The 19873-nt window shown below is 39.9% G+C and overlaps 1 protein-coding gene and 1 pseudogene across 4 annotated transcripts in view; both read right to left on the bottom strand.

Moving 5' to 3' along the window:
• ACAP2 (ArfGAP with coiled-coil, ankyrin repeat and PH domains 2) overlaps nucleotides 1-16292 on the bottom strand; it is a 171208-nt gene extending 154916 nt beyond the window's left edge. For all 4 annotated transcript variants that reach the window (XM_055568626.1, XM_055568628.1, XM_055568627.1 and 1 more), the window contains exon 1: nucleotides 16160-16292. In XM_055568626.1, the coding sequence (XP_055424601.1) occupies nucleotides 16160-16212 (53 nt within the window). In that variant the 5' untranslated portion in view covers nucleotides 16213-16292. The remainder of the gene's footprint in view (nucleotides 1-16159) is intronic.
• LOC129643693 (histone H3-like centromeric protein A) overlaps nucleotides 1-16300 on the bottom strand; it is a 42842-nt pseudogene extending 26542 nt beyond the window's left edge.
• Between the last annotated feature and the right edge of the window lie 3573 nt (nucleotides 16301-19873).

Genomic DNA, 19873 nt, shown 5'->3' with positions numbered 1-19873 from the left:
TCCAATGTTACCAGAGTCCTTATAAGTGAAAGAGGAAGACAGATTGTCAGAGTCATTGCTGGCTTTGAAGACAGAAGAGGGCCATGAACTGTGAAATATGAGCAGACTCTTGAAACTAGAAAAGCAAAAGCAATGATCTTCCCTGAATCTTCTAGAAACAATTGCAGTCCTGCCAACACCTTGATTTTAACTAAGACAGACCTGTATTGAAACTCTGACCCCCAGATCTATAAGATAATAAATTTGTGTTGTTCTAAGCTACTGAATTTGGGATAATTTGTTGTAGCAGCAATAGGAAGCTAAAAGTTTATTCAGAGACTGGACTAGGATGATCATCTACCACTCTGTCTACCTAACAAAGGAAAGAATTAACCCTCTCTGGAGAAAGATATCATCCAAAGCATCTACAGTTTTTCACAGTATACAGCACTAAATTAAAAACCGGGCCCACCAAAAGAAAGAACTAAATAACAACCAGAAGGAAATATAAAACAGAAGAAACAGAATCACTGATGAGCCAGATACTGGTTTTATTAGATAGGGACTTAAAAGTGGCAATAATTAATACAGTCTTGAAACGAGAGAAAAACTAGCAAGAAATACATGAAAAGCTAGCAATTTTCACCGAAGAACAAGACTCTATACAGAAGAAAATCAAATGAAATGTCCAAAAGTAAAAAGATGAATTAAAAACTCCACAGATAGGTTTAACAGCAGTTTATAAACAGCAGAAGATGAGGGAATACAAGTCAATTAAAATATCCTATTTCTCCATTAAGAGTAATATTTCAAAAAAGAGCAAGAGACATGTAAGACACAGCAAAAAAAAAATTTAACATATGTGGAGCTGAGTCCTAGAAGAAGAGGAGTGTAGTAGAAGGCAACATTTAGAGAGATAACAGGAATTTTACAAATGGATGAAAGATACTCTACAAACCCCATATATTGAAGAAACCCTACAAGCCCTAAGCACGATCACAATAGAAACCATGTCTACATATATCAAGCTAAAACTGAAAATCAGTCAAAGAAAAAAACGCTTAAGAGCAGCCAGAGGAAAGCAGACACATTATGCTCCAAAGAGCAATAATAAGACAAACAAACTTGCAACATAAATGATAAAAATATAAACAAAAGACAATGAAATGACATTGTGCTTTAAAAAAAAAAAGCCAACCTATTATTCTATGCTTTGGGAAAATAGCTTTCAAACATCAAAGAAAAACAATGGCTTTTTCAGACCAACAGAGATGGCTCTTAGCCCAGTAGATAAATGCCATAGGAGGTTCACACAGTAAATGATAAACGTGCTAAGAAGTATCTTAATTCATTTCATTCATATAAAACTATTATATGACCATAACCAATAACATCTCGTCTCCTTATAATTAAATACTTTGATTCAAAAATTCATATAAATGGATTAACTTACTATAAAGCTTCCCTTTGAACATAAAACTGAAAATCAAAGTAAAACAATATATCACCAAGTTAAAAACTCTTTTTTAAAACAAGGAAAGTTTTATTTAAAAATGAACATGGGGAATTCCCTGATGGTCCACAATTTCACTGTCAAGGGCACAGGTTCAACCCCTGGTCAAGGAACTAAGATTTCACGAGACCCAAGTAAGTAAGTATTAGTGGCTCAGTTGTGTCCTACTCTTTGCAACCCCATGAACTATAACCCGATAGGCTCCTCAGCCCACGGAACTCTCCAGGCAAGAATACTGCAGTGGGTAGCCATTCCTTTCTCCAGGGGATCTTCCCAACCCAGGGACTGAACTCAGGTCTCCTGTACTGCAGGCCAATCCTTTAGCATCTGAGACACCACAGAAGTCCACAAGAAGCAAGGTGCAGCCAAAAACAGAACACATTTCTGACTAGAAATAAAATATCAAAATTATTAGTTCCATCAACTTTAATTTTACACGAGTCAACTTAAAAAGTATGCACACCCTGCCCACATCTCATCTGAAAGTGACGCTAAAATACGTACAAATTAAATCCCGTGAAGTTGAGTGTCCTAGTGCCTGCTTTTGGCTGAACTATTTTACCTTTTTTTTTTTTAATTTTATTTTATTTTTAAACTTTACAATATTGTATTGGTTTTGCCAAATATCGAAATGAATACGCCACAGGTATACACGTGTTCCCCATCCTGAACCCTCCTCCCTCCTCCCTCCCCATACCATCCCTCTGGGTCGTCCCAGTGCACCAGCCCCAAGCATCCAGTATCGTGTATCGAACCTGGACTGGCGACTCGTTTCATATATGATATTATACATATTTCAATGCCATTCTCCCAATATTTTACCATTTTTTTAAACTTCAACATTGAAGAGTAACTTTTTAGGCAGTGAAAAAAAAAATTTATATTTAAATTTGAGTATGTCTGTGGCATCACAGAAAATATAAAAACTTCAAACAGAAAAACTGACTATATTTCAACAAAGAATCCTGCTGTATTTCAGGTACAAATTACTACAAAAGTATAATCAAGTCAATCGTTTCTATAAGAATTTCCTCATGTATTCATTTACCCAAATCTTTATAGATGTTTAAATTGCGTCATCTCACCTGTCTAACCTCCAAAGCCTAGCTATAATTCAATGGAAAAGGAGTCATGTGCTCTCAAATACATGCACTTCCTCACAGTACTTTTCTTCCACCACCTATCTCTTTGCTTTTCCTCTGTCTGGTCATCATTTAGGATTTAAATCCTTAAGGCACTGTGTCCTTGGCTGTTTTTCTCCTCCTCCTATTATTCTTTTGTTCAACCTTCCTTCTTAAATACTCTATACATAAAATCTACCTCTGGTGCTTTTTAAGGACCTTTACTGCTCTCCTTCTACAAAGCGAAGTTTATCCTTCTACTTTCATTGTTTCATCATCCACAGCACAGATGATTTTCATGTTTCCAAGTAACATGCCTAATCCTTCATACATACTAGATTCTTCCAACCCTTTATTATTACCATATGAGCATGCCAGCAACCTTAAGTAAACCATTCAAGCTTCTCTTCAAGAAAACAAGAGATAGAGGAAGGGGCCTCAGCATTATTAACTGTGTACTCTTCACCTACTTCCGTGAAAGGCATTTTGAATTTGCAGTAATGCATTGTTGTTCTCCCTGAGCCTAGGTAGAAGAAACCTACCCAAGGTCTCAACATCAGTAAGTGAAAGAGAAGTGAAACAGGTAATCAGCCTCCAGAACCCACCTACTTGGGTCCACATTCACTACCATAAAAGAGTATTCTCCAGTAGAAGCTGTGCTTTGCATACCAACAGCACACAACCTCCAGTTAAACATCACAGATAAAATACACCCATTTATCTCCATTTTCTCAAAAAAATCTAATTAAAATGACAGAAGGTGGGGAGTTAATACAAAGGACAAAAAATAGAAACAGTAATGGTTAGCAGCACAATTCTAGAAACTGAAAGGCAAATAAAAGAACAGTAACTCAGACCAGAAAAAGCCAAACCCTGAGACATCAAAGTACACTGGTGAAGCCAATTTCAAGAAAGAAGATTCACCATATAGAAGCCCCAAATGGTTAGAGGCATGAAAATGGCATATGCCTCAAAATACAGGGGTGGAGTTGGGAGGAGGAGGGAGGGTGAAGACAGAATTAGTTGAAATCTTATATTCATAAGGAGCAACCAGACTCTTCAGATCCCCACTCCAGTCCTCCAACTTGATATGACTACCCCTCTCCCATCCTGACAAAAAATGGGAGCTTTGTTTTCTGTAAAGGTTTATATACTAAAATCTAAAGTACTAATTAAAACTAAGTTAAAAATTCCCCATGAGAGAGAAACTCCAGTGAGAAGTCCCTACACCACAGGCCCTCTCCAGCCCCTTCCGTAGCTTGGTGTTATTGTTGTTCAGTCACTAAGGCAAGTCCGACGCTTTGCGACCCCATGAGCTGCAGCACGCCAGGTTTCCCTGTCCTTTACTATCTCCCTGAGTATGCTTAAACTCATGTCCACTGAGTCAGCGATGCCATCCAACCATCTCATCTTCTGTCGCCCCCTTCTCCTCTTGCCCTCAATCTTTCCCAGCAACAGGGTCTTTTCCAGTGAGCCAACTCTTGCATCAGGTGGCCCAAGTATTGGAGCTTCAGCACCAGCCCATCAAATGAATATTCAGGGTTGCCTTCCTTTAGGATGGACTGATTTGACCTCCCTGCTATCCAAGGGACTCTCAAGAGTCTTCTCCAGCACCATCGTTCCAAAGTATCAATTCTTTGGCATTCAGCTTTCTTTATGGTCCAACTCTCACATCCATACATGACTACTGGAAAAAACATACCTTTGACTATATGGACCTTTGTCAGCAAAGTGATGTCTCTGCTTTTTATATGCTAAGTTTGTCATAGCTACTCTTCCAAGGAGCAACTGTCTTAATTTCACGGATGCAGTCAACATCCGCATTGATTTCAGAAGCCAAGAAAATGAAATCTGACACTGTTTCCACATCTTCCCCATCTATTTGCCATAAAGCAATAGGACCAAATGCCACAATCTTCATTTTTTGAATGCTGAGTTTTAAGCCACCTTTTTCACTCTCCTCTTTCACCTTCATCAAGAGACTCTTTAGTTCCTCTTTACTTTCTGGCACTAAAGTGGTATAATCTGCATATCTAAGGCTGTTGATATTTCTCCAGGCAATTTTGATTCCAGCTTGTGATTCATCCAGCCCAGCATTTCACATGATATATTCCCTGGTGGCTCAGACAGTAAAACATCTGCCTACAATGTAGGAGACCCGGGTTCAATCCCTGGGCCAGGAAGATCTCCTGGAGAAGGAAATGGCAACCCACTCCAGTACTCTTGCCTGGAAAATCCCATGGATGGAGGAGCCTGGTAGGCTACAGTCCATGGGGTCGCAAAGAGTCGGACACGACTGAGCGACTTCACTATCACTATCTATTCTGCATGTAAGTTCAATAATGAGGGTGACAATACACAGCCTTGACGTACTCCTTTCCCAATTTTGAACCAGTCCGTTGTTCCATATTCAATTCTAACTGTTGCTCCTGACCTTCACACAGGTTTCTCAGGAGGCAGGTAATGTGGTCTAGTATTCCCATCTCATTAAGAATATTCCTAGCTAGTTTCCTGAAATTCAGCACTTACATTCTATCTACCAAGAATAGAAGATGGCTCTTTAAGATAAATAAGAAAAGTCCTAAAAATACTGACATTTGAAGTGGTCCCAATGAAAATACTACCCTGTAGTAAAACTCATCAGACAACCCATAACAAAATACAGCATACTTCCAGTAACTTTTTAAGTGCCTCTTTGATGTAAACAGAGAGCCAAAGATCAACAGAAAATTTCTAAAAGAAGATCAAAACAAACAACAACAAACAAATCAAAACTTTAGAGGAAAATAATTCAGAGAAACTGAATTATTTCTGTTCACTATGACTAATTTCTTCAGATGCATAAGGAAAGCTCTTGAAAAATTTGTTGTTTAGTAGCTAAGTTTGTCCAACTCTTTGTGACCCATGAACTGTAGCCCGCCAGGGTCCTGTGTCCATGGGATTTCCTAGGCAAGAATGCTAGAGTGGGTGGCCATTTCCTTTTCCAGGATCCTGGGTCGAAGCCTGGGTCAGGGATTGAACCCACGTCTCCTGAATTGGCAAGAGGATTCTTTACGACTGGGCCACCTGGAAAGCCCCTTGAAGAATAGGTTGACGTTAAAACATATACATACATATATATATGTATTCATACACACACACACACATATATATATGTGTGTGTGTGTATATATATGTATATATACACACATAAGAAGGAAATGGCAATCCACTCCAGTACTCTTGCCTAGAAAATTCCAGGAGGAGCCTGGTGGGCTACAGTCCATGGGGTCGCAAAGAGTCGGACACAACTGAGCAACTTCACTTTCACTTTCATTATATATATACACACACACACATATACATAAATATATTCAGAATAACAAAGAATTTTTGAAAACTAAGATTAGGAAATAATTTGGATACATCATCCAGAACAAAAAGATAAATAGGAAATGGGAGAAAAAGAATTCATTCAAAATATGAATACAAGAATAAAAGATAAAAAAAGAGGGAAAGAAATTATCAAAGAAATAATATGATTCCTCAGAACTAAAATACATGAGTTTCCAGATTGAAAGTAAGTGTCCAAGACAATAAATTAAAAATACCCACCTAAAGGCATATCATTATGAAATTTCAGAATATCAGGAGTAAAGAAAAAAATCTAAAAAAACTTCAGAAACAACAACAACAAAAAAAATCAAGAAATAAAAACAGCACCACTTGCCCACAGCAACACTGAAAACCAGAAGACAGTGGTGCAGTGCCTTCAAATTCTGAGAGAAAATGGTTTCAGCCTACAATCCTATGCACATTTCCATACAGGTGAAGTCTAAAACAAACAAACAAAAAATGCACCTTTTTGAGGGAGAGTAATGGAAATGGCACTCTGCCAAAATAAGCAAATAGAAAAGACAACAACATGAAAATCAAGAAAAGCAAATCCAATACATGAATGACAGAGGGAATTTCCATATAAAAAATAAAGGTAATCAAGAAAATAAAGACAAGCTGCAGACTGGGGAAAAAATTTTCCAAACTACATATCTAATAAAGGACTGTTTTTCAAAATGTATGAAGGACTCTTGAAACCCCAGTAAGAAAACTAACAAATCAGGACTTGGTAGTCCAGGGGATGTGAGTTGGTTCCCTCATTGGGGTACTAAGATCCCACAAGCAGCCAAAAAAAGAAAACAAACAATTCAATTAAAAAATGGTTCAAAGACCTTAAAAGACATCTTGACAAAGAAGAAACACAGATGACAAATAAGCATATGAAAAGAAGCTATACATCATACACAATCAGAGAAATGCAAATTAAAATGAGATACCACTATATACCTATCAGAATGCCCAAACTTCAGAATACAACACCACCAAATGCTGGTGAGAAGGTAGAGAAATAGGAACTCTCAATCACTGTTCTTGATAAAGTATCCGGCACAGCCACTCTGGAAGACGGTTTGGAAGTTTCTTGAAATACTAAACATATTCTTACAACACTTGTCATACAGTCCAGCAATTGTCTCCTTGGTACTTATCCAAATGAGAGGAAAATTTATGTCGACACAAAAACCTTTATTTAAATATAATATCAGCTTTATTCATAACTGCCAAAACATGAAAGCAACCAAGATGTCCTTTGATAGGAGAATATATAAACTGTGGTATATCCTGACATTGGTCTTGTATTCTGTGGCCTTGTTGAACTTATTAGTTCTGTTTGATTTGTGTGCATTCCTTAAGATTTTCTACATACAAGATACAGTCAGCCCTCCATGTCCTTGGATGCAGAACCCACAGATACAGACGGTTGACTATACTATACCATTTTTTGCAAGGAACTTGAACATCTACAGATTTTTATATCTGCAGGGGTCCTGGAACCAATTCCCATGGATATCAAGACACAAGAGTATATAATCTAATCTACTTTTAAGTAGAGATGAATTTACTACTTTTTTCCTTATATTTTTTCCTTTATTCTTCTTTCTTGCCTCACTGCTCTGGCTACATGCTCCACTACACTGTTGAATAGAAGTATGAAGAAGAAACTTTTTCTTGATCTTAGAGAAAAACTTTTTCACCATTAAATAAGATGTTAGCTCACAATGTTTTACAGCTGTCCTTTACCAGGCTGAGGAAGCTTTCTGTTCCTAGTTTATTGAGTATTTTCATCATAAAAATGGGTTTTATTTAGTCAAATACTTTCCCTGCATCTATTAGACAATTACATGGTATTTATCCTTTGTTCTATTGTTAATTACATTGATTTTTGCACTCCTGCGATATGTCCCACTGGGTCACGCTGTAAAATCCTTTCTATATGTTGTTATATTTGGTTTGCTAATATTTTACTGATGATTTTTGTACCTGTATTCATAACAGATATTGAACTGTAGTTTTCTTATATCTTTGTTTTCTTAACATATCTTTAGCTCTGGTAGCAGGGTAATACTGGACTCAGAGAATCAGCTAGGAAGCAAGACTTCCTCTTCTACTTCTTGCAAGAGTTTATGAAGGATTGTTGTTAATTCATCTTTAAATATTTGACAGAATTCATCAGTGAAGCCATCTTGGTCTGGGTTTTCCTTTTGAGGAAGCTTTTTGATTACTAATTCAATGTCTTATGTCCACGTAGATTTTCAATTTCTTCTTGAATCATTTCAGTAGTTTGTGTCTTTCTACAACCCAGATAATCACAAAGGTGTGATCACTCACCTAGAGCCAGACATCCTGGAATGCAAAGTCAAGTGGGCCTTAGGAAGAAGCATCACTATGAACAAAGCTACTGGAGGTGATGGAATTCCAGTTGAGCTATTTCAAGTCCTAAAAACTGATGCTGTGAAAGTGCTGCACTCAATTGCCAGCAAATCTGGAAAACTCAGCAGTAGCCACAGGACTGGAAAAGGTCAGTTTTCATTCCAATCCCAAAGAATGCTCAAAATACCGCACAATTGCACTCATCTCACATGCTAGCAAAGTAATGCTCAAAATTCTCCAAGCCAGGCTTCAACAACACGTGAACCGTGAATTTCCAGATGTTCAAGCTAGTTTTAGAAAAGGTAGAGGAACCAGAGGTCAAATTGCCAACATCCGTCGGATCATCGAAAAAGCAAGCAAGTTCCAGAAAAATATCTATTTCTGCTTTATTGACTATGCCAAAGCCTTAGACTATGTGGATCACCACAAACTGTGGAAAATTCTTCAAGAGGTGGGAATACCAGACCACCTGACCCACCTCCTGAGAAATCTGTATGCAGGTCAGGAAAAAACAGTTAGAACTGGACATGGAACAATACACTGGTTCCAAATCGGGGAAGGAGTACATCAAGGCAGTATATTGTCACCCTGCTTATTTAATTTATACGCAGAGTACATCATGAAAATAGCTGGGCTGGATGAGGCACAAGCTGGAATCAAGACTGCAGGGAGAAATATCAATAACCTCAGATATGCAGATGACACCACCCTTATGGCAGAAAGCAAAGATGAAGTAAAGAGCCTCTTGATGAAAGTAAAAGAGGAGAGTGAAAAAGTTGGCTTTAAAATTCAACATTCAAAAAACTAAGATCATGGCATCTGGTCCCATCACTTCATGGCAAATAGATGGGGAAACAATGGAAACAGTGACAGACTTTACTTTTGGGGGCTCCAAAATCACTGCAGATGGTGATTGCAGCGATGAAATTAAAAGACACTTGCTCCTTGGAAGAAAAGTTATAACCAACCTATACAGCTTATTAAAAAGCAGAGACATTACTTTGCCAACAAAGGTCCATCTAGTCAAAGCTATGGTTTTTCCAATAGTCATGTATGGATGTGAGAGTTGGACTATAAAAGAAAGCTGAACGCTGAAGAATTGACGCTTTTGAACTGTGGTATTAGAGAAGACTCTTGAGAGTCCCTTGGACTGTAAGGAGATCTAACCAGTTCATCCTAAAGGAAATCAGTCCTGAATGATTTGGAAGGACTGATTCATTGGAAGGACTGATGCTGAAGTTGAAATGCCACTACTTTGGCCCCCTGATGTGAAGAACTGACTTATTGGAAAACACCCTGATGCTGGGAAAGACTGAAGGTGGGAGAAGGGGACGACAGAGGATGAGACAGTTGAATGGCATCACCGACTCAATGGACGCGAGTTTGAATGAACTCCGGGAGTTGATGATAGACAGAGAGGCCTGGCGTGCTGCAGTCCATGGAGTCGCAAAGAGTCGGACACGACTGAGTGACTAAACTGAACTGAACTGAGGAATATATATATATCCATTTCATCTCCTTTAAGTAATTTATTATCTGAATAACAGACTTCCTTTGTGGCTCAGCTGGTAAAGAATCCACCTGCAATGCCAGAGACCTGGGTTCGATCCCTGGGTTGGGAAGATCCCCTAGAGAAGGGAAAAGCTACCCACTCTAGTATTCTGGCCTGGAGAATTCCATGGACTGTATAGTCCATGGGGTCGCAAAGAGTCGGACACGACTGAATGACTTTCACTCACTATCTAAATAATAACTTATTCATAGCACTCTCATAATCTCTCTTATTTTTATAAGACAGCATTGATGTCCCCTCTTTCGGTACTAAATCTATTTACTTCTAGATTAAGAAATTGGAAAAGTAGAAAACTGAGAAAAGTAAAAGACTGAGTCTTCTTCTTCAATATCTTGGTCTAGCTACAGAGTCTTCCCTGGTGGCTCAGATGGTAAAGCGTCTGCCTACAATGTGGGAGACCACCCAAGTTCGATCCCTGGGTTGGGAAGATCTCCTGGAGAAGGAAATGGCAACGCACTTCAGTACTCTTGGCTAGAGAATCCCACGGACGGAGGAGCCTGCTAGGCTACAGTCCATGGGGTCACAAAGAGTAGGACATGACTGAGCAACTTCACTTTCACTTTCACTAATAACCAACTTCTAATTTCATTGATTTCCTCTATCATTGTTCTAGTCTCAATTTTCACTTATTTCTGCTCTAGTCTTCTTTACTTCCTCCCTTTCCCTGCTTTGAGATTAGTTTGCTCTTCTTTTTCTAGTTTCTTAAGATGAAAGGTTAGATCACTGATTTGAGATTTTTCTTCTTTTTAATATAGGTGTTTATAGGTATAAATTTCCCTCTAAGGACTGCTTTAGCTGCACCCATGAGTTTGGTATGTTGTGGTTTTGTTTTCATTTGTCTGAAAATACTTTATTTCCCTGTCATTTCTTCTTTGATCCACCAGTTATTGAAGAGTGTGTTACTCGGTTTTTTCAAATTTTGAATTTCTCAGATTTCCTTCTTTTACTTACTTCTAATTTCATTCCATTGTGGCCAAAGAACTTATTTTGCATGATTTCAATCCTTTTAAATTTGTTGAAGCCTGTTTAGTGGCTTAATTTATTTATAGAAAATGTTTTCATGTGTACTGGAGAAGAATATGAAGCCTGAAGTATTCTATAGAATAATCTATTAAATCTGTTTTTGATTTATAGTATTGTTCACATCTCATATCTGCCTGTTGACCATTTGCCTAGCTTGAAAGTATTATGTCTCTGACTATTATCGTTGGATTTTCTACTTCTCCCTTTTTTGCTTCCTGTATTTTGCTGCTGCTGCTGCTGCTAAGTCGCTTCATTCATGTCTGACTCTGTGCGACACCATAGATGGCAGCCCACCAGGCTCCCCCATCCCTGGGATTCTCCAGGCAAGAACACTGGAGTGGGTTGCCATTTCCTTCTCCAATGCATGAAAGCGAAAAGTCAAAGTGAAGTCGCTCAGTCGTGTCCAACCCTTAGCGACCCCATGGACTGCAGCTCACCAGGCTCCCCCGTCCATGGGATTTTCCAGGCAAGAGTACTGGCATGGGTCGCCATTTCCTTCTCTGTCCTGTATTTTGAAGCTCTGCTAAGTGTATATGTTTATAAGTATATGTCTTCCTGATGGATTGACCCTTTTATCATTATAAAATATCTTTTATCTTTAGTAATTTTTATCATAAAGTCTATTTACATATAGCCGCTCCGGCTCTCTTGTGGGTATTGCTTGCATTATTTATCTTTTTCTATCCTTTACTTTCAACCTATTAATATTTGTATCTTTCAATCTAAGGTAATTCTCTAATAAACAGCATGTAGGTAGGTGGATCATCATTGAAATTTTACATAATAAAAAGTTTTAAATATATAAGGCCAAAATACATAGAAAGACATACCATCTTCTGATATTAAGGCAGCTATAATATTATAAAGACAAAATATTCAAGAATTATATTTTTTGAAAAAAACAGTAATAAAGGAAAAGTTGACCCACCAGATATCATAACAAACTATAAAATGTTACAGCTAATATATTAACAGTATTTGCAGAAGAACAGACAATTACTTTGGTAGAAAAGAGTAGAATCCAGAAAAAGACCCATGTTCATATACTTGTATGTATATGCACATATGTGTATAATTTTAAAGCAATGGTTAAAGATGGATTATTCAGTAAAAGGTATCTGGACAAGGATCTCCATTAGGAAGAAAATAAAATAGGATTATCCCTCATACTCAGAACTAAATCCAGTTGCATTACATGAAACTAAAAATTGCTATAAATGGAACATATCCTATAATAATGGGAATGGGAACACTTTTCTAGGCAATACATGAAAGCCAGTTTTTAAATATCTGTATAATAAAAGACATCATACACACAGTTAACACAATTGTAACAGAGCCTGTAGCTTGAAAGACACAGTAAAAGAGTGAATTCACTTACAAGTCCACCACTTGAAAGTCCACCATTAAGAAAGTCAATTTAACTTCTCAAAATATCCAGTTTGGCATCTTTTTAAACACTTTAAAAACAAAAATTATAATTCCCCATCATAATATATTTTAACATTAAATGAGATGGTAGTTGTAAAAACATACTAGAGTATGAGATCTGGCAAAGAGCTTGTTCTTCCTTATTTCAACTTAAGCTGATACTACATTAAATGAAGAATTAGAAGCTGCAATAAGGAATAGCTGGATTCCTATATTTTGGTTCATGACAGAACTACTTTAAAACACCATTCTACCATTTCTGAAATAAGAACACATTTTGCTTCATCTCTTGCCCACTATATTTTCCATGTGTAAATTACCAATTATTAAGAGTGTATTTGTTCTAAATATGGAAGGATAAGTAGCACATCAGTCAAGACTGGCACTTGCTTAATAGCAAAATAGAATATGCACGTGCACACACACACGTGTGATGTCTTTCACATATTAAAACCTTTCACCCTAAAACATCTTTTTAAGATTTTTATCCTAAGTTACTGATCAAGCATCATATCTGAAACAGAATCAAACAAAAAATCTTCAGAATGGTGCAAAATAAACAGTTAAGGATAAACAATAAATGTTCCATATAAAGACGCAACATTTTTGTATTTGGGCAATAAATTAGAGCAAATCTTCCACAATTCAAAGCTTCCCATGTAGCTCAGTCAGTAAAGCATCTGCCTGCAATGCAGGAGACCTGGGTTTAATTCCTGGGTCGGGAAGCTCCCCTGGAGAAGGAAATGGCGATCCACTCCAGTGGACTGCCCGGAGAATCCCATGGACATAGGAACCTAGCAGGCCACAGTTCACTGGATAGCGAGAGTCAGACACGACTTAGCGCTATCTTTCTTTCTTTCCACAATTCAAAAACCACTAATTAATTCGACTCTTTATTTCAAACAAAATATTCACTTCCTGAGTGAACCATATGTTTATATAAAGAAAAAGCACAATTCTTATAAAATTTTTATAAAATTTTAAAGCACACTTACACATACAATTTAGGGCAGACCCAAACAAGTTCAAAGTTCTTCAACAAACAGTCAAGATGGTTCATTTCCACTTTATTTTTTTTGACATACTTTTAAAAAGTATCCTTAGTTAAATGCATCCACTTTCCTGTAGATTTTAAATGAAAAAGATTCTGACCTTTAGAGTGGCTTTTAAAAAACTAAGAGAACCCAAAATTATACAAAGAAATGTGCCTTCCAATCTAAAAACAAAACAAAATGTTCACAGGAATGTAAAATGTAACCACAGACTTTATTCAAATTACTAAAAACAATGTTGCAACTTCAATATCCTTCTCTCCCTATTTCAACCAGTTTTCCTCCTGTTTTCCTTATCAATTTAACAGGGAAATCAACGTTTAAAGCTTGACCACTGGTGAAAATTTTCTTCAGCAGGAGCTGCCATTTACATTGATTCTACAACATTCAAGACAGTTATGTCCACGTACCAGACTTAAATGCCACAAATTCATTTGTGAAAGATAATAAAAATAGGAATTAGTTTTAAAACAGCACAACAGATCAGAACACTACAAGGAATAAATAGTACAGCTGCCCTGCTGTCAAAAAAGCCCAACTGTCACAAATTTTCTGATACAAATACTTCAAAATATCAAAGTACACAATGCTCTTGAAAGTTTCTCTTATACATAAGCATATGAATAAAGACCTCTGAAATATTATTTTCAAATGCTATAGAAACCTACACAGTAATGGAGTTATAATTAGGAATATATATGATGAGACTTTTATTTCCTGGCAAATCTGATCTAGTCTCACAAACGTATACAATATATTAGAGTTCTGTGAATCTTGGTTTCTCTTCCCAATTTGCAGCCAAGAGTAAATGGAATACTGGAAACAACTCTTGAAAATCCCTAATGTCTTAATTAATACAGAATAGATATTATACTAAAGGTTAACAAACGCTTACTACAATATTCCATACAACTTAATCAGTATCTTTTCCTCTTACTTTACATTCAATTACTCTTTTATTTCAAAAACAAAGACAGAACATGGTTTATGACCAAAAGCAGTACCTAGAAGCATTCCCAAATAACTTTTCTCAACTTTTTTTTAATGAAACTTAAAATGCAAAACAAACTGAGCACAAAGTCACATTCCTTAGACCAAAAAAAAAAAAAAAAAATTTGACTACATCATTACTCAGTAATAGCTGGGTCACATTAATAAAAATTCCACCAAAAAATAGAACTTTTTAAGGTACACTTTAAAAATTACTTCCTTTGCCACACAGTCCTGAAATCTAACTTGCAAAGCTGTCGTAAAGTATCCATTTGTACCTCCTGAGTCTGTCTAATCACACAAAACATAAAGTTTTAAAAACTAATACCAACAACATCCTTCTCTCCACCCCACCATGTGTACCTTTTTACAAGCATAGCCCTAAGTTCCAAATAAAATTAACACCAAAAAATAAACAAAAACCAAAGGACACTGTCTTAGAAGTAGGAGTTCATTAAGTTTTACAATACTTTTCTTTGCTTTTTACTGGGGTAAAAAAAAAAGTGTGGGGGGCGGGGACAAATCAAATTAACATTGATAAAGATGAGAACAGTTCGTTCCAAGGCAGAGGATGCAGGAATTTACAACCCAGGCTTGCCCTAAAGATCAGCGGGCATCAATGCTCAGGAGACGCTTTCAAGACATGTCACTGTTCTAACGGAAGTTTTGAAGGCCTTATTTTTAAGGCCTAAGGACAGCCCTATAAATGCAGTGTAAAACACAACCTAGCAAAACCCCATTCTTCAAAACAATTCAAGAGTTTTCTAAGATGCCCCCAACCGAAAGAGCTTGGGCTCTGGACACCCTCAGGGTTGCCGGCTCTCCAGGGAGGGAGGCCAGCCCATGTAAATCGGAGTGCCATCAAGTCAGTTTATGTGACAGATCCACTGGGAGCATCCGATGGTGACCGGGGCCCTCCCGGGCCGACGCTGCTGGAAGAGGAACAGAAATGCAATCTTCAAGGCCCTCCTACTTCCGTTCTCAAAACAGAAATGCACTGTTTCTCCTAGTCCTCACCCCTCAGCCCGGTACTCTCGACAGCGGTGCCCCCTTCAAAGAGCTTAGGTGGAAAGCAAAGCCTACGAGTCTAGGACCACAGTGGATAGAATAAGGCTGGTCAAACACTCCCACCCCCGACTCCCGTACAAATCAACCGCCAGCGCCTTCCTAGAAGCCCCCCTGGCCGGGGAAAAGCCAGCAGCAGAAATCGATGTTCCAGTTCGCCCCCCAGTCCTTCTTCCTAGGGATAGGGGGAGCGGAAAAGCGCGAAGAGGAACTAAATGAACTGCAGGAGGGTGCCTTGCAAGCTCCCTCAAAGAGGGGTGGGGGTGGAAACGAAGAAGGGGCGGAAGGAAGGGGAAAGGACGAGCGGCCAGAGGAAGGGGAGAGCGCGCGCCCGCAAAGGGCACGAGTCTTCGGGGACGCGGCTGCACACCAGTTCCTCGAAACGGGTGCGCCCAGCTTCTTGGGCGCACCGCCCTGAGCAGAGGCCGAGGAAGGGGCAAAAGGAAGCGACGTGCCCCTCCTGGCCCAGCCTCGCCCCTCACGAAGGGCTGGTCGGGGCTGTCGAGCCCTCTCCGGGTGGGAGCCACAGCAACGGCCGCACGCCCCGTCGGAGGGCGCGGACTGCGGGGCCCCCCGCGTGTTCCGCTGGCCGGCTTTCACGCCCCCACCGCCGGAGGAGCCAGCTCCGGGTGACGCCGGCCCGGAGACGGGCGGCTGCGCCGGTTACCTGAAACGGGGCGAGTCTTTCAGACACTCCTCGAAATCCACCGTCATCTTCATCCTGCCTCCGCCTCGCCTCGCAGGGGACACTGGAAGAGCAGAGGGAGCCGCGGGAGCGGCTGAGCTGGGGACGCAGACGGCTACGGCGGGCGCACGGCCGCGACTAGCGCTGCGCGGAGCTGCGGAGGGCGAGTCGTCCGCTGATCATAGCAGCCCCGAAGACCGTGGCGGCAGCGACTGCTAGTCAGGCCCCAGTCCGGCCCCTCTTCCTCCCGCCCCCAGCAGAGCGCCTGCCTCGGGGAAACGGCCCAGGACTGACAGCCTCAGCCAGCCAGCCACAAACCCAGCGGCCAATGGGAGGGGCTTTCGACCGCACCGCCTGCAGGCGCTCGGGCAACGCGCCTGAGCGACGGTAGAGCGAGCCAATAAGCAGCGCGACCGTGGGAGCCGCCTTGCCACAAGCATTCCCGAAGGCCAACCAGGATGCACGGGCGTCGTTAGGCGGGACGCATTGGTTGCTGGGAGGCCTGCAGCTGAGGCTCCTTGGGAAGGAAGTCACGTGGCTGCGCGCCGCGCTTCCCCTAGAGCCCCCCTCCTCCTCTCCTGCTTCTCCAGCCCCGCCCTGCTGAGCTGCCAACGCGGAGGAGCCGCCGCCTGCAGGTCTAAGGAAGAAGAGTTGATTTTGACGGCAGCTCTGGCAGAAATCTGAAAAGGTTAAGAGTCGAGATTATAAAAGGAAGAGATAGGCAAGAGATAGGCTTAGCCACCTCTTCCTTTCAGTTTACAGAAACTGAGGCCAGGAAAGGAGCGCGTATAACTTTAATGATACAGTCCATCTTTCACTTACTGGCTTCATCACTTAACGATTTGAAAGTATCTCCCATGTTTATATTTTCATATAACCAGAGACTGCTTTCTGAAGGAGCTGGCATTCGGGGTGGGCATGGAAAGATCAGAAGGATTTAGACAGGTATGTAAAGGCAGGGCTTTCTGTGTAGAGGAACCGCTTTCAAAACCACAGAAGACATTCCTCCTTACTGACGCCTTTCTCTCAGTAGCCTTTGCCAGTTTTAAGATGAGAGAGTTCTAAGAATACAGGCTCATTTACTCCAATTTGCAACACCTACCCCCTGATACACGACTTTTCTAGGAGCCGCTGTAAGATCATCATCTGATCCTTATAATAACCCCCAGTCCCATACTTCTGATTCTTAGATTCCATGGATTCAGCAGTTCAGTCGCTCAGTTGTCTCCAACTTTTTGTGACCCCATGGACAGTAGCACGCTAGGCCTTCCTGCTCGTCACGAACTCCGGAAGCCTACTCAAACTCATGTCCATCCAGTCAGTGATGCTATCCAACCATCTCATCCTCTGCCGTCCCCTTCTCCTCCTGCCTTCAATCTTGCCCAGCATCAGGGTCTTTTCCAATGAGTCAGTTCTTTGCATCATGTGGCCAAAATACTGAAACATCAGCATCTGTCCTTCCAAAGAATATTCAGGACTGATTTCCTTTAGGATTGACTAGTTTGATGTCCTTGCAGTCCAAGGGACTCTCAAGAGCCTTCTCCAACACCACAGTCCAAAAGCATCAGTTCTTCCGCATTCAGCTTTCTTTATGGTCCAACTCTCACATCCATACATGACTACTGGAAAAACCATAGCTTTGACTAGATGGAACTTAGGGGGCAAAGTAATGTGCCATGGATTCATGGCATGTAAGTAAAAAGTACCATGGCTACACTGTATTTAAGTATATACTTTTAAACCCAACCTAAAAATCATATCTGTGAAAATGCACAGGGAAGGTGTTAGAACAACATCATGGTTCTGGAGGTAAGCTGGATTTGCCTCATTAAATGTTTGGTGTCCTCAGGCACTTCAGTTAGTCAAGACAATCTCTTCTAGATTTGTAACCATTATGTCAAATTTAGAGAGTTGGCCATTTCTATAATAATTGTATTCCTGATGCAGGGCAACTCATCTGTTTGTACAACATGTCAATGCTTCAACACCAATGTAACCTTTTGGAAGACACCTTTCTCACTGCAAAATAAAGATAACACCACTGATCTGATAGCGTTGTCTTGAGGCTGTCCAAAGGCTTTTAACACAGTGCCACATTGTAATCATTCAGTAAATGTTGCCTGTTATCATAATTGTACCACTTTCATCTTCAGTACCATAATCAGAGGTTAAGTTTACGTCTTCTCACTTCCACTGCCTAAAGTCTTATATAACCCTTTGACCATCTGTTTAAGTATAGCATGATGGCATACTGGTTTTCATAACTTAGTTATATCTTGATCTCTTTATCACCTTTAGAAATTAACAGCATACTTTTGAGATGTTTCAAAGAATATATCAGTGTTATATATGTTTCTTATTTGTTTATAAGCTTGGTTTCTTTTTTTTTTTAATTACATTGCACATGCCTAGAATCTACACAGCTTATCTTAATAACTAGAAACTATTGACAGTTAAATGTTTGGTGTCCTCAGGCACTTCAGTCAGGACAATCTCTTCTAGATTTGTAACCATTATGTCAAATTTAGAGAGTTGGCCATTTCTACAATAATTGTATTCCTGATGCATGACAACTCATCTGTATGTATAACGTCTATGCTTCAACACCAGTGTAACCTTTTGTAAGACACTTAACATGACACTTTGAGATTCAAATTAAACTGCATGGCACAATCAATGCAAATAACTCAACTAAGCTTATTATAAAATGAATAACTTTCTGTGGATAGCTAAATTTGCATATACCCAGTTAGTGATGGTTCCAAATTGGGAAAGGAGTACATCAAGGCTGCATATTGTCACCCTGCTTATTTAACTTATACGCAGAGTACATCATGCGAAATGTACAAGCTGGAATCACTGGGAGAAATATCAATAACCTCAGATATGCAGCTGACACCACCCTTATGGCCAAAAGCAAAGAAGAACTAAAGAGCCTCTTGATGAAAATGAAAGAGGAGAGTGAAAAAGTTGGCTTAAAACTCAACATTCAGAAAACTAAGATCATGGCATCTGGTCCAGTCCCATAACTTCGTGGCAAATAAATGGGGAAACAATGGAAACAGAGACTTTTTTTTTTTTTGGCTCCAAAATCACTGCAGATGGTGACTGCAGCCATGAAACTAAAAGATGCTTGCTCCTTGGAAGAAAAGCTATGACCAACCTAGACAGCATATTAAAAAGCAAAGACGTCGCTTTGCCGACAAAAGTCCATCTAGTCAAAGTTATGGTTTTTCCAGTAGTCATGTATGGATGTGAAAGTTGGACTGTAAAGAAGGCTGAGTGCCAAAGAATTGAGGCTTTGAACTGTGGTGTTGAAGAAAACTCTTGAGAGTCCTTTGGACTGCAAGGAGATCAAACCAGTCTATTCTAATGGAAATCAGTCCTGAATATTCATTGGAAGGACCGATGCTGAAGCTGAAACTCCAATACTGTGGCACCTGATGTGAAGAATTGACTCACTGGAAAAGACACTGATGCTGGGAAAGATTGAAGGCAGGAGGAGAAGGGGACGACAGAGGATGAGATGGTTGGATGGCATCACTGACTCGATGGACATGAGTTTGAGGAAGCTGCAGGAGTTGGTGATGGACAGGGAAGCCTGGTGTGCTATATAGTCCATGGGATCACAAAGAGTCAGACACGACCGAGTGACTGAACTGAACTGAGTTAGTGATAACACTGTCACAATTCTTC

The sequence above is a fragment of the Bubalus kerabau genome, chromosome 2 (assembly GCF_029407905.1).
Source record: "Bubalus kerabau isolate K-KA32 ecotype Philippines breed swamp buffalo chromosome 2, PCC_UOA_SB_1v2, whole genome shotgun sequence".
NCBI lineage: Eukaryota > Metazoa > Chordata > Mammalia > Artiodactyla > Bovidae > Bubalus > Bubalus kerabau.
This window is presented reverse-complemented; position numbering and strand designations above follow the sequence as displayed.